This window comes from Homarus americanus, unplaced genomic scaffold, assembly GCF_018991925.1.
Source record: "Homarus americanus isolate GMGI-L3 unplaced genomic scaffold, GMGI_Hamer_2.0 scaffold44060, whole genome shotgun sequence".
Classification (NCBI taxonomy): domain Eukaryota; kingdom Metazoa; phylum Arthropoda; class Malacostraca; order Decapoda; family Nephropidae; genus Homarus; species Homarus americanus.
The window spans coordinates 3,021,225-3,037,344 of NW_024756871.1; the positions used below are offsets into that span (position 1 = coordinate 3,021,225).

The 16,120-nt window shown below is 37.3% G+C and overlaps 1 protein-coding gene across 2 annotated transcripts; it reads right to left on the minus strand.

The window, feature by feature from the left end:
* Positions 1 to 5,005: 5,005 nt before the first annotated feature.
* On the minus strand, positions 5,006 to 15,144 carry LOC121856915. Of its 2 annotated transcripts, XM_042352674.1 has the most exons (4): positions 15,040 to 15,137; positions 14,586 to 14,633; positions 13,412 to 13,486; positions 5,006 to 12,872 (listed from the first exon to the last, which is right to left on the minus strand). In XM_042352674.1, the coding sequence occupies exons 2-4, from the start codon at positions 14,617 to 14,619 to the stop codon at positions 12,256 to 12,258; spliced, it is 726 nt and encodes a 241-aa protein (XP_042208608.1). In that variant the 5' UTR covers positions 14,620 to 14,633; positions 15,040 to 15,137; the 3' UTR covers positions 5,006 to 12,255. The 2 variants fall into 2 exon arrangements, with proteins under 2 accessions (XP_042208608.1, XP_042208609.1); XM_042352675.1 differs by lacking the exon at positions 14,586 to 14,633 and having other exon boundaries at positions 15,040 to 15,144.
* Positions 15,145 to 16,120: the final 976 nt, after the last annotated feature.

Below are 16,120 nucleotides of genomic sequence, written 5' to 3' on the forward strand. Positions count from 1 at the left end.
CCAGATCTTACATCCAAATATCTCGCTAAATTTATAGGGTACAACTTGCTAAACTTCATTCAGGTCAACCCTAAGCTCTTTATAATTCAATAAAATTATCCAAAAGTTGAGCTAATTCATTGACAATCATAATATAAAAAAATTACTATTTATTAATATCGACACACAGAGTTGCTACAGAGAGATTGATAAAAAATAACCTTAGCGAGTTTCACGCTAGGTTGGCAATACTGTGTTGGCTGCCGAGGCTCCTCCTGATATTAGGAAACTACTCACACCACAATAGAGCCTTTAATTGTCATATTCTGAGGTAAAATATCCTTCATGAATATGAAATCTAAAGTTTCATATCAAATATATATTTTCCCATTGTTAAAATAGAGGTAAAACAATATTTGATACATTGGAATTGGAGTTCATGTGTTGAGTATTACTATTATCTTTATATTTCCTGATTTATAATATAACTCTTTGACAACTACCTTCAAATTATATAAATATATTAATAGTTTATATTTAAATCTTAAATAATAATACTAGCTATCGTTATACCTGTTGTCATCCGGGTGTACTATATATACAGTACATTATATTCTAATTATATTATTTGGAATATTTTGTAGTAATATGTCATGTAAAGTAAATTTTTAGTTGATTTATTCTAATTTGCTAGTTTATGCATAACAGCCATTAGACTTCTTAGTTACTGTTGTTGGTGATGAACAACAGAGGGCCTTAAATCACCGCCATCTACCTGTCGGGTTGGGAGTCAGTTCTACTCCAGACACCGTCAGATGGAGTGCGGTGCGTCCGAGCTGCTTCCCCAATTGTCTCGGTGTTGTGTGGCTGACCTGAATTCAACCAAACAGATAAGTTATTATTGTCTGCAAGTCTGTAGACAAATCGGACTGTCTTAACTCCCTACTTGCTTTTACTTCCAGTCACTAGCGTAGCTAGGGGGGGGGCGGCACTTTTGGGTCTGCTCATCACCCATATCTGCAGCTACTGGAGACGTTAATCCATCCCTTTGTATCGGCGGCAAGTTAATCCTTGTCGTGTCTGACCTAACACCTGACCCACATCATCACGGCCACGTCATGAGCTACGTACACCCTTGCTATGCTCCCCCCCCACACACACAACCTGTAACCTGTTGAGGATTAAGGAAACAACTTCAAACAAGTACGCCAGTGAGCTCATGTGGTGTGGGTCAGGTGTTAGGTCAGACACGACGAGGATTAACTTGCCGCCGATACAAAGGGAAGGATTAACGTCTCCAGTAGCTGCAAAACCATGCAGTCTCGGGTCATATCAGTTCATGTACAGCCGACCAATCCACCAGTTACAAGCAATTCACTTCAGTTCTGCACAAGTCTCCATCGTGACAAGACGAGGGGAGGCTAGACGACTTTTAAGTTCTCTTGTGTTTTCGATCCAGTTATTTACTTCGTTGGAAGACATAATACTATAAGGTAAGAAATATTAAAGTATTGGTTAAAAAATATTGATGTGACTTTTGCTGCGGTACTGAGATTAAATATTAAGATTTTGTTTCACAGCATTGCGATTTTATACTAAGACACTATCCTCACTGGGGTACAGACAAAAGCCCCCCCGACAAAAGCCACCCAGACAAAAGCCCCCCAGACGAAAGCCACCCAGACAAAAGCCCCCGATCCCCAACAGGGCGGCACACACTCTAGCTACGCCACTGCTTCCAGTCAGGTATTCTAATGAACAAGTACAGACCTCCCCATATTCCCACCAATGAAGTTTGGTCAGAAACACTTCAGATTGTCGTTCCTACTAAACTTAGATCAACTATATTAGCCCGTGCACATGGCTATAGTGGTGGTCATCTTGGAGTAAATAAGACATCACAAAATCCTTCAACAATTCTATTGGCCAAAGTTACAATGTAATGGAGGTAAATATTGTAAAACTTGTCATGAATGTCAACTAGCAGGAAAACCAAATCGCCGATTTGGCTTAATAGTCCGATTTAAAATCGAACTATTAAGCCTGCACCATTAAAGCCAATTCCAGTAGTTGAAGAGTCTTTCAGCAAAATCATAATAAACTGTGTAGTGTAGGGTTCCTTCCTAAACCTATAAAAAGGTAACCAATTCCTTATCACAATGATGTGTAACTAGGCTACTAGGTATGCTGAAGTTATTCCTTTAATACGCATAACTATAAAAAATGTCTGAGTGCACTGATTACATTTTTCACCCAATATGGAGTTCCAAAGGTAGTCCGACCATGGTTCAAATTTCACCCCAGGGCTATCCAAGCAAGGTATGTAGATGGGAGTACGTCAGTACCTAGCACGTCCTATCATGCGGAGTCCCAAGGGGCATTGGAGAGGTTTCACCCGACTCTAAAAAGCATGATAATGAAATATTGTATTAAGAATGATAGAGACTGGGATGAGGGAATCCAACTTTGTGTATGGACACCAAGTCGGGGACCTCTTAAGGACTTAAAAGATTCATGTATTGACAATGAACTTACTCTTCCTGTGTATGTTCAGAAATTCAGACACTTCTCTCAGCTTGTGAGTTAACGAGGTTGAATTTGAAAGAAGCTCAGAAAAGAATGAGACGTGTTTGACTTACAGACTCCAGTTAGAGAATTTGCACCCGGTGATCTTGTTTCAACTTTTTTGAAAATCCATAAACTTGCATTAGGTCACACCACTTAGGTGTCTTCTTGGAGGGAAGAAGAAACACGTGTAGCGGCCGAGAACTTTAATGTAGAGATGCTTACTCCAAGCCTGACAAGAAGTAACTGGCGGGGCCAGGCGTGCAAACCGCAGACTCTCCGCTACCAGGGATTGCCAGGTAGCGGCAACATAACAATAATGTCTACATCTTACAGTTAGTTTTATGGACCATACGAAGTTTATCCAAGGTTAATGACATAATTTATCTTAAGACACCAGGATACAGGAAGCATGAGACTTGTTCATGTGAACTTGCTTACAGGTCTGGTGGAACATGATGTCGTCCTGGTGGGAGATCCGGCACCCATCAAACAAGTTCCTAATGGAATAAGTCCCAGCAAGAAAGTAAGTCTGAAGGAGGTTGACTTTCTACTGCAGCACGACTTAATTGAACTCAGTGACAGTGAATGGGCTTCTCTGTGTCTGTTGGTACCAAAACCAGATGGGTCATGGAGCATGTACACAGCCTATAGGAAGATCAATAGAGACCCAAGGAGGTTGTTACCCACTGCCACATATTGATGACCTCATCGACAACCTAGGGAATGCTGAGTATGTGACCAAGCTTGATAAACTGAAAGATTATTACTAGACATAACTTATTGACAGAGCAAAGGGGATATCTGCCTTTAAAACACTAGACGGACTCTACAACTACAAAGTCCTTCCTTTTGGAATGAAAAATGCCCCAGCTACATTCCAGAGACTTAACAGAGAGTGATCCATGGGTTGTCGGTTATTCAAGCGTATTTGTATGACCTGGTCGTTCATAGTGCAACCTGGGAAGAACACATCTTCAGAAATTGAGACTTGTCTACTCGTCTGGCTGACTGTTAATCTGGTGAAAAGCGAGTTCGGCAAAGTATGTGTTATCTTCTTGAGGCATGAGATTGAACAAGGACACATCACTCCAGTGTCAGGAAAAGTTTAAGCCATCTGTAACCTCCCAATTCCGAGGGATCCCAAAGCAGTTATGAGGTTCTTGTCATGGCTGGATATTATAGATGTTTCTTTTCTAATTTTGCTCAGATTGTAGTCCCTCTTTCTGATCTGGTAAGCCCAAGGTTGTTGTTCCTATGATCACTGAAGGCCAAGCCACCGAAAAAATCTGTGCTCTTCTAACTAATGTTCCAGTATTGCAGTCTCCCAATTTTGATGAACCCTTCTGTAATCTGTATTAATGTTGATGTGGGGATAGGTGGAGTTTTATTACAATTAGGATCTTTTAATATTTTACATCCTGTGTGCTATCAGTCTTTAAAATTTAAGAAACCTCAACTAAATTTCTTCTCTATAAAAAAGGAAGCTCTCACTTTTATCAGCTCTTGAAAAGTTTGCTGTAATACTGTATACACTTAACTCTCCTCATCAAATTGGTGTTTACAGTGATCCAAATGCACTGTTTTTAGAAAAAATTTAAAAAGGTAACCAAAGTGGTGAAGAAGATAAAATGAAAAGTAAAAGTAGGTGGTCCCTCACCTTACAACCATACAATCTGGTTATTAAACACTAAAGGAAAAAGATGTCATTGCAGATACACTGTCCCATATGTTTATTTAATTTTCAAGATTTATCTATGGATAGATCTCGTCTTATAGGGGGAAGTGTCATGAATCCTTAGTCGAGATGACTCGGAATTACGGAGAGTTCCAGTGAATTGGGTATTGATTTTATTGAAGCTCGTATGCATCTAGGTATATTGTATATATTATATTCTAATTATATTATTTGGTCTATTTTGTAGTATTATGTTATGTAAAGTACAATTTTTAGTATATTCTAATTCGCTAGTTTATGCGTAACAGCCATTAGACTAGTAGCTACTGTTGTTCTGGTGATGAACACCAGAGGACCCTAAATTCATGCCATCCACCTGCCGGGGCGGGAAAAGCTGTCTGATAGTCAGTTTTATTCCTGACACCGACTGCTGTGCGTCGAAGCTGCTTCCCCAATTCTGTGTTGTCTAGGTATTTTTCTTTACTTATGTGGCTCACCTGTATTCAACTCAAGAGATAAGTTATTCTTATAAAGTATAATATTTAGGATGTTTAATATGAAATTAAATTGTTACCATTCTGTTTTGCCTTGTAATGTTCATGCAGGAGTTTTCCTTGTAAATATATTGGTTTGAGTTTCAAGTTTATTTGTCACTGTCTCAAGCACTTTGTAATAATTGCATTAAAGTAATTTTACTATGGATCAATATTCTCCCAACCTGACTTGGATCTGTAATAGTACCTATACTAAAATAAAAGTGTATGGGGCTATTAAGGCATTCAATTTTGTAGTTTATACTAGGTTTATTATAAAAATTCAATCACACAGTTCAGAATTACATAGAAAATAAAAACAAAATGATGCATAGGAGAGATTTCAGTAGAGAACACACTTGTGGCAGAGATAATAGTCAACACACAATACACATCACAGACTGCATGGATCCTTTGCTACATGAATCAATCCAAGATAAATTTTCAATCCATGTTCTAAAGGCAACTCTGGTATACTTCTGCCCCTGATTTTTTTTTTTTTCACAATTAAATTTTCTCCTAAAGTGCTAAGGCTCAATTTAAAATCCCTATCAAATATATTGCAAGATTATACAAATTATTTACATGGTATAATTTCCCTGAACACAATTTTACTAAGACTGTATCTGCATGATATCATTAAGTCTCTTTAAGTGTCAATGTCTCAACAAACTTCCTTTTTATACATGGCAACGTGTGTACCGTACATTAGTGAACTGACGTGCCATGCTCATACTCAGAGGTCCCAGACTAGATAGTTCTTTCTCATACCTGATGTCAGTGGGAAAAAAAAGTGATTTAATTTATAGAAAGAAGTTTTAATTAGACTGTTAGCCATCATTACAGGTCGAGAGAAAGAAGTATATAAAGCAACACAATATATAAGGTACTGGTATATGTGTTAATGAAGGGTGAGCTAATGTGGGTAGTACAGTGTATCTATTTGTTGTCATGTTGTTCACTTGTCATGCATAACGTCTCTATAGATTCCCTCCATTTCTTTGAATCTATTCTACCCTTTCATCCATCCCTTTACAGGAAAGGAGGATGAAAACTCTGAACATTTACATATAAATTTCAGAAAAGAATTTTATTAATCACCATGACTATTGGATCAAGTTAATAAAGGCATAAATAACTCCACCTGAGTACTGCCCTACATACGGTCATCAAATTATTGCAGTTATATTCTGGTAGTTGGGCAAAGTAAATTATACTTTATTGCAGTGTTTCTTTGAAGATACAAATTAGTCCATTTAAGAACTATCCTGCCTCTGTAATTTAAAATATTTATTGGCATTGTTCAAGCAGCACAGTACAAATAACTATATGGCAGTGGAAATGTATAATTGGACATTAAATATGTACTGTATATTTAATTTTTCATAATCTTTCTATAACATCTCCACTTAAAATTGATACATAATGTACTACACAGTGCCATGTATAATAATCTAAGATGTAACATGCAGAGTACAGCAAAAATACAGTACACGTAACATCATACACGACAGTCAGTTACACGACCTTTGGATGATCCAGCACAAGTCTTTGTACTAATATTGGCAGGTCTATTAATGCTCTGCAATTTATAAAAAAAAAAATAGCGTGGTTATTTTTCTTAAGGATATGTCTGTCTGTATTATCACATCTTGCGCTTTAATCGTGATGTCGTACACAAAATATTATTCATGCATTTTGATTCTATCGTGTGTCTCTTAAGCTCAATTGTAAATTTTAAATCACCTTACAAATTCGGCCAAGTTCATCTGGTTAGTCCAAAATATAAGCCCCTGACTTTTAATTGAAATGAAGATATTTTGTCAAATTAGGTGAAATGTGCACACACAAAAAAAAACTACGGAGTCTGTGTACATTACAGAACACAAAAAGTTATAATAGGTTAGTTTATATTAGATTATGATAGAGACATGAAACAAATAAGAAACACTATTGCTGGTCCAAGGTTACATAAGTTGAACAATGTACTGTACTATTAAAGCAGCCATCACTGGGAAAATGGAGTTTATTAAATGAATAGCACTACAGACATCAAGTATTTCTCCATAGGAGTTGTTTCGTGGTGTCTGTTGTTACTTATTATTACGACGTCACGGTCGGTAGTGCAAAATTGGAATTTCACGATGGCCATAGCAGTTGATTCCCTCTCGTCGGTAGTTGCGTAACGTGAAAGAAAAAATACCCACCCATCACTGCCAGTATACCCACACCCTTCTCCATTTTGGCCATAATGCCCTTCAGGTGAATTTCTGGGAGTACTGTGTATTAATGAGGGAATCAAGAATTATGCCATTGAAGCAGTGGCCCAGTCAGGTCATGTGAAAGCTGCCTATTTGCTGTATAAATTCTGTAATAACTGTATACGTACAGTGTCATATGACTGCTAAACAGTACATTAAGGTATTTTGGGGTTTAAAATACTATCCCCTACAGTACAGTACAGGTATTTGAAGAGTTTACAAATGAAGGTGAAGAAAAACTTTTAATGGAGAGACTAAATTAACAAGTACACTGAGAAGAATGTTTCCTGCCCATTAAACTATAAGTTAGGTGTCCATTACATAATATTGATAGTCTCACAAACTTACAAATAAGAGAATGCAGTGAATTACAACACTCAGTGGACACAGCAAAATACAATGTTGTACACAGTGCCCAGTCACAACTGCTATCTAAAGTTCTTAAGATAAATAAATATACAAATGATAATCATCAAACAACAAGTGATGAATAAAGTTGCTTTCTTGTGACGGCTGCCAATCACACAAGAGTCGACAATACTTTAAAGCTGAAAATCATATTTTCTGGCTTACACAACAAAGAATTTTAAAGCTAATATCATTATGTACATACAGCATCTGCCAGTCACAAAAACACACATCATCAGTATTGCCTGATGTCAACGTGCTTGTTTCTACTTGTTTATAATCATGTTGATTTTTTAAGAGTTAACACAGACAACTTGTAATATATATATATACAGTACTGTATTTACTTTTCAATAAACATTAAATACAGTATAAGATAATTTTTACACAACAATAAACAAAATAAATATACAGTACTGATGCTGTATTTATTGTATACAGTACAGTAATCCCTTATGAATGAAAAAGTTCACAGGATAATTATTATTTTTATATAATAACCTAATATAATTTTTTTTTGGGTAGTTATACATTGTTAAAGAAATTTTTAACTTTGAAGTATTTAGTGACAATGGCATCCTTTATTAAACTATAATAACAATTAAAAGTTTGTTAACCAGTGATAATACATTACTTCACTCACAAGTTCAACTTTGGGAACATGTTCTAATCACCGATGGCATCTACACTCAAATATTTTACTGGCTAAATAAAATTTTCAGGAGCTAGGATCACTGTGTGTGTGCCCCTCTACTGTACTGTACTGACTTAAATTACTGTACGTATGTAAAAAATTTCTCTCATAAGCAGGTTAAGTTCTGTGTGACCAATATTTGATTACACGGGTAATAATGCAGGTATCCACATGTTGTAAAGTTGAATCCTGTTTTTACGATCGCCACCACCATTTTACGGCTATTTTCAACACTTACGAGGATTAACCATAAACTGCAGGGTCTCTTGCAGCTCTCCATACTGCACATTGTCTTGTAGCCCCTCTCGGAGAGGGGCTACAAGACAGGTCAAGAATGATATTGGGAGACGGCCTCTCCCAATATCATTCTTGACCTGCCGTTGGCTACTCCATGCACCTCTTGACCCAATTGGTCTCGCCCATTCTTTCCACATGCCTGAATCATCTCAGCATGCCTCTATGCAAAACCACACCAATACTCTCAATACCCAGCTGCCCTCTTAGCTCTGAATAGGGTTTCCAATCTTTCAGTGTCACAAGATACAGTACATCCACTCACCAATTCTCATTTCAGCTCACTCAAGCCTGCTTATGTCATCCTCTTTAACTGTCCATGTTTCACTGTCACACAGCATCACACTTCTCAAGTCAGTTACATACATTTTCCTTTCACATGATACATAGTTAACATACAGTACAGTACTTTGACAATGTAAATGAAATCGGCAACATAATCGACTCCAAATTCAGCCTCATCTTTACACAGATGAACCCATAAAGCTGAGATGTGAGAAGTGTAGCATTATACAAACGGACACATGAAAACCTACATTCATATAAATGTCTATTTAATTTTATAATTAAAATAATTAAAATACAACAATGATAATTATAATGATAAAGCTCAGCCAAGACACCTTGACTGCACGATAAATAAAGTTCATAGCCATACAAACATCACTTGATAACGCTCACTCTGTAAGCCAGAAAATATATCCATAAACAAGAATCAATATTACACTCAATTTAGTATTATTCTCTTTTATTAGTTCTCAAACTCCTCGTGACATTCCGGGAATGGGAATTTAGATAATTTACTACAGTATTAACGTACGTCAGAAAATGGCCGATCCTTCTCCCGTAAAACACTACTTAGATACTGTACCTATATATACAGTATCATTAAAGGCCTATTCCTGTGCACACTTCAGATGGGTAACAAAGGCATAAATCATATTATATAGAGACATAAGGCGATGCTCTGTCCATACTGTACTGTATAGTCAACAACATGGTATCTGGACATCTATTTCCTGAAATTCAAGTTATCTGATTGCTGACAAGAAGTCCTATTCAAACAAGAAAAGTACACCTCCATCAAGCAGTTCACCTTACCACCACCATCACCAAGAACACATCTCTCTCCAATACCATAAAAAGTAATAATACACGTAGAAGATCCTGGTGATGACACAGAAGACATTAACTCTGCCCTGACAGCATCTACTCCCTCCCTTGTTCCATCCTACCAGTAATGGATTGTACTTCATCTCCAATAGATAATGTATGAGAACCAGAAGAAGTACAATACTACTAAGACAGAGAGAGAGAGCTGTAATGTACTTTAAATGGTGACTACCTGTATTTTATTATGTAGACATATCCAGGCCCACAGCATTCAGATACTAAGTTGTTGACCATATGTGTGTGAGTGTGTATTTGTGTGTGTGTACAGGTATTATAAAGGTTAGTACAGTATGCTTATCATTAACTATAGTTGTAAAACCAAACCTTGTTAATTCTTCTTTTTTTTATTTGTACATCAAATCTGCAATCAAAGAACTACATGAGTTCCTCCAGAAATATCTGATAAACCAAGTTATAGATAATATTGGGACATGACCCACCCACCCCGGGGCTTGGGGCTGGCAAACTCCTCCTATTGTACAATACAGTATTCAGTTATTAAAAATAAATAACAGCAAATTACAATGGGATGTTTGCAAATATAAGGATAAAGAAGTAGAGACAGGAGTGTCTGGGAGAAATAAGAACAAAAGGCTGTGTTGAGTGATATGAGAAGTTGTATCAGTGAACATAGATGGATCAGCTACAGAATTGTATGGATCATTGTAAAGTAAGGAGATTGAGGTGTAAGATCAGAGGCTAAGAAGAGGGACAAGAAAAGAGAGAGGTTCTGGCAAAACATGTTTAACTGTACTGAAGGAAAAGCATTAGTATGTATGACTATGTTATTGATTGCGATTTAAATGCCCAGTTCCCACTCTGTAAAAGTGTGCTGGTGATAAGAAGGGCATCCAGCCATAAAACCTGCTTCAAGTTTGCCCGATAGCAACTGGGACACCAAGCCATCAGATAATCACGGATAACCCATGCAAGTGTGAAAAATTGCCATAAGACAGTGGTGACAATGATCAGTTGGTGATCTTTACTTTACTTAATCCTCTCTGACACTGGTTGGTTTGTTAGCTGCTTAGGTGGTTGGTCAAGTCTCTGCTACACACTGTTGACAAGTACTGGGCATGTATTGGTTCCACAATATATCGACTGTATACCTGCACCAGTGTTGGCCAAGTCTGGTTTTGAATGAACTCGCACTCGGTGCCATCACAACACTCTTTGGCAGATTGTTCCAAGAATTCACAACTCTCATGCTAAAATTGCTTGCCCTAACAATATTCTGAGCTAGTGACTTCTTCAACCTTAAGCTGTGACCTTTAGGTATGAATACTGACTGATTAATATCCTTTAAGGTGTTTATACTGATAGACTTCTATTAATTTTCCCCTTGCCTGCATATAGTGTAAGCTAAGCAACTGCAACCATTTCAATCTCTCTGGGAATCTGAGGTGCCAGAGTGCAGGCACCAGTATGGTGGCCCTACTTTGAATATTTTTAATAAATTTATAGTCTCTGGGAAGTGGAAGGGGACTATGGGGTGGTGTATGGTAAGCAGCAGAGCAATAGACCAAGGAGTAGTTAGAAGAACATACAGTACCAGAGAGCATAGTGTCAAGTCGTTTTGGGGGAAGGCATACTGTTGATGGTTGATGCTAGCTTGTGTGATTCTACGAGAATAAACCAGACTTGGAATATTCTTGTGGAAGAGAGTATAGTACACTACAGTACCTCAGAACACATTGTTTACAGCAGTATGAATGGTAATGAAAATGTTCATGTGTGTTTGCTTTTGTTTCTGATCATCCTGCATAAAGTGGGAGAAGCCACAAAAGATTTAAAAGGACTAAAGAAAAATGAAAATGTTTACATCACAGCATCGACCTTACTGTATTGTGAGGAAGTTTCAGATTTACCTTTTTGAACCCCAGAATGATCCCTGATTCCCATCATATTAATCATAAAACAGTTAGTCACAATTTCCAGTTCTCCGTTTTATACTATCTAATACTACACTTTGAAACATTAGTGTTGCTTGCATTTACTTTATTCTATACATCCATCTCCACAGTTTACACAGACAACATACAGTACTATACTGCACTGCTTACCCCAGTTCAGGAAAACATCACCTGCAAACAGTATCTGTAACAACTTATATAATGAACCACTCTCACAGTCATACACACCAATTCACTTATAAAACTATGAATGAGAGTACTGCAAACAGCACATAATTGAATTAACAAGGTTTGATTACGGTTTAAATGAATATTATATTACGGTATATAACTCAAAAACCTCAAATCATAAACGGTAACTGAAAAACACAATTTATCTCAATACTTTGGCTTCAGATCTGGACTTTGTCACATTCATTCCTAAATAATTGATTATAACATAAATTATTTTACCTTATATATAATTCAAATCTATACAGGATGCTGTTTTCATAATATCTGAAACCTTTACATATTAATAACAATAAAGCTAAAATATGAATACAAAATTTATTCACATCTTTCAATCATTTCTTGACTAACGTCTTCACAAGGTAAGGTAGTCCAGGTTGTGTGCACTATTGCAGGAACTCTTATACTATCTGTCTGCCTTTATAGATAAACTAATTATTTAAATACAATTACACAAAGTAAGCCTTCTATATATATCACTTAGTGTTCGAATTAGTTTTAACAACATCAACGCTCCTCTTCCTCCTCAGGTACAGTCGTCCATTCTCAGTTGTTGTATACCTCTGGACACGGACTCCAACTCTCTTGGTTTAGAGGCCAGAATAAGCCCTTCATCCATAGATGCAGTTAAATTTTCCATACTGCGAGATCTAACCAACACGTGACCCGAACTACCGCTGGACTTGGCGTTACTATAGCTGCTGCAGTTTTTGTTTTTACTTGTACCACTACTTAGACTGGTTGTTCTCAGCCGGTACGATCCGCTGCTGTATCCCGAGGCTTCACTGGTATTGGAAACCGCAGAGTTATTATCGTACGGGTGTGTCCGAAGTCTCCGTCTGCGGGAAAAGCTACATTTGTACACTCTTTTGCTCGAGGGCTCCTTGATGCCGTGACATGGCAACTCATAGCCGGCTTTGAAGCTTGTGATGAATGTTGAATTCATTGTAAGAACCTGGAAGCCCCCAATATTAGTATTCTCTTTCTCAACAGAATGAGATGATCCAGAACTTTTGGGGCTCTTCTGGGAGTCCCAACGAGAGGTAGAAGGACCCGGCTGATCTACATTAAGCTTCTCCATGCCGTCTCTCAGGCACTCTTGAAGATATTCCTTACGACTTGTGGTGAGGGTGCTTAGCATACCTGAAATATGAATTGCTGCTGGCAAATTTTTCACTGTTATAACCATCAAGAAGTAATGAATGGGGGAAAAATAAACTAAAGCAAGTACACTACCAATCCAGATTTAGGGGATGGCACGCTGACATGATGATTAACTGATTTCTTACTTACAAAGGTGAAGGTATTTCTCGTTTACTTGCTTATTACAGAATCACCAGACAGCAGCTTAGGATGGCTGGGAGTCAGAACTTTTTTTATTATTATTATTATTATTATTGTTACCTACATACAGTACAATGGCAACAAACTACAGATAACAAACAATTTTAAGAGCAACTTTCATTTTGAAGATAGACACCATTGTACAGGTCTGCACTAACTAACTCTGCATGCATGTACAGTGTATAATCTAGAGCTGTAATCGAACAATTTCCGGTTTTCATTATGCAATATTCATCTTTTTTATACAAATCCTCATGACAACTTCACTGCAATAATTAGTGATAACAAAGAATCAGATAATTGTGAATATTTTGGATAAGAGTTGGTTTAATACTCACCCAGATCATCAAGGGATTTATTTAGAGCAACAATATCGTACACCTCTCCAGCACCTCTCGTATTCATGGCTGCACCTGAACAAATGAAAAAAATAACATTTATCCTAAAACCTAACCTAAGCCAACTAGACTAATGATCTTATTGTAATTGATTGTGGTTGGGTTTTGTTGGTTGGTGCATGTCTAAAAGGATTCAGAATGACCTAATCAGTAAGTGATCACAATACATTAATGAACAACTAATCAGAAGTGAAAAAATGCAGTTTTCTTTACCATTACTGCAAACCAAATGACAGATTCTAACAAAGATCAGATGTCATTAGTGCTATGGTTTTTTGGTGGAGTAATTATAATATTTTATGGAATTCATTGGGTGTTTGATAAGGTTGACGGTGCTACATTAGCTCATAAAATTATTGCAAAACTTCGTACAGTAGTTACCAGTGTGGCTTAGACCTGTCTGAGCTGTGTGGTCAGGGTCATCATGGTACAGGTATTATGTCTGGTAAAAATAAGGGACTTGCAGTTGCTGATTTCTCCAGCCTGGTGTGTAGGTCTTGAAATCAGAGCTACTGACAACTTTTCAGAGTTAAAAGAGAACCACTGTTGTACAGGTATTACTATATTAAAAGTTCAAACAAATTGTGTATTGCTGTATGTATTGGTGTGATGAACATTTATCGTCCAGCTAGTCATACAGGTAATATATACAGAACAAAAAAATAAAGAGAAATAAAATATACAACAATTAATTAATCCATTGTTAATATCCTTCTCTTTTTCTGCTCACTAGCATTTATCTTTTAGTTTTTATTTTATTTTAAGGGTGTATTTACTACTTGTGTGTATTATTTAGTGTTAATTGGAGATATACTTGTTAGTTTAATGTTTCTGCAGATCACGACCAAGCTTTCTTCCTTCTCACAAGCCAGGAATGCATTCACAAGCATTTCTCCTCATGTTTATATTCAGCAGGAACCAACCAGTGAGATGGTCTGTGGTTGTCGCAACCAAAATCATACATAGTTCAGTGATCATTTTAGTCACTGTCACCAAAGCATCAAAAGTATAGGAGGTACTCACTTAAAATGTCATTCCTTAATCGTCACCTAAAGATTCCCTACTCTGCCCACATAGGGACAAAAATGGAACACAAGGAATATGAAACACTCACTGTTGATGGCCACCGTCCCTACTGCTACCTCCATTGATGATGGCCGCTCTTTAAAGGTTAAGCAAATTAAAAGTTCAATCCTGACTTCTGTTCTCTATACAGAATCCATGCACTTTTTTTTTTTTACAGATTTTCATTGTCAAATGTTACCATCTCTGCAGTATACAGAATATAAGGCACAACACCACAGTAAAGCATCACCATATATAGAAAACACCTTAGCTAGATAACAGCACCACAAGCAGAGAAAACTTTTACACTGAGAACACCACAGGTAGAGAACCATGAAGGGATATATTACAGGAGTGAGTGAGGGGGAGCTTCCCGAGCCTACCTACCGTAGCTATCCTCTCTCCAGCTTTAAAACTCCATATCCTATGTTATCAATGATGCCTAACGTGAAAAATATCAAGAACTCGTAATTATAAGACAGATAAATGGAGTTTAACCTTACCATTAGTAAGTTAGAGGGAGAAGATGGGATGCTTCAAGGCCATGTCAATCAGCTGAGAGAGTAAACACGGCGGACGTAAACACTGCCACAGTCCCTGAAGGGGGCGCGGCCACCCACCCGCCAAATTTAACTGCATAAATAGTGATAGTGTTACAGTGTTACGAACATAAAGCTATACTTATTCACACACAGGGTAGAAGATCTATGGAGCGGTCTACCAACTCAAGCTGTGGACCCGAGAATAGTACTGGGCTTCAAAATAGCCCGTGACAAAATTATCATGAACAATGGAGGGCTCCTCCACAGGCCACTGGTCTCCTTCCCTCGTAATGGCCACCTCTAGTGGGTGGTCATTAAGTAAATAAGTTAAGGTAAATAGCAATACAGTATTACAGTGATGATACGGTGTTACAACGGTGCAGTTTGGGGATCTCTTGAATATAGGAACCTCAGATTATTTCATCATTACGCATGAGAACGCCCAATGGGGTGTTAGGTTAGGTGGATTAATCAACAGGTGGAATGATATGGAGTTCCTAATCTTTGTGAGATCTCAGTTTTGTTGCATAAACTTTTACGCAAATTGTGTTGACAATGTACTGCATGGTACACCAAACAACTGTAAGCACAAAGTGGAAAAGTACGCTTGTGAAGGCCTTGAACAGTACGTGTTGGGGTAGAGGAGAAAAACTATAGGTTGTAATTATTTTAAACGACGAGCAAAATTAAATTATATTTAAGCAATTTGGTCTCCTACTTATATCTCTTTTACCAAAGATTAAAACTACCAAAGTAATGGAGGTAATTAATTTCCGTTAATGCAAGATAGTTTTATTGGCTTTTTTAATAAGTAGATTTCGAAATTATAATTATCTCTTGTGTGATAAGTAACTGGACAAGCGCAATTTTAATGCCTGTCCTAGATGAGGCAATGACTCGCTGTGTCGGCTGTTTGTTTACATATTGTGAGCTTTAACGTGAGCCAGGTGGTGTGGCGGGAGATGTAAACATGACCCCAAACACCAGCCACCGTTGTGTAGTTTATGGGAAAAACAAGGATATAATAGAGAACTATGGCCTT

Coding starts and splice junctions, on each gene's coding strand:
- LOC121856915 (XM_042352674.1), bottom strand. CDS start 14,619: ATGGAGGTAGCAGTAGGGACGGTGGCCATCAACA. Junction 13,487..14,585: donor AGGGACGGTGGCCATCAACA/GTGAGTGTTTCA, acceptor TCATTTGTTCAG/GTGCAGCCATGAATACGAGA. Junction 12,873..13,411: donor TAAATCCCTTGATGATCTGG/GTGAGTATTAAA, acceptor TTCATATTTCAG/GTATGCTAAGCACCCTCACC.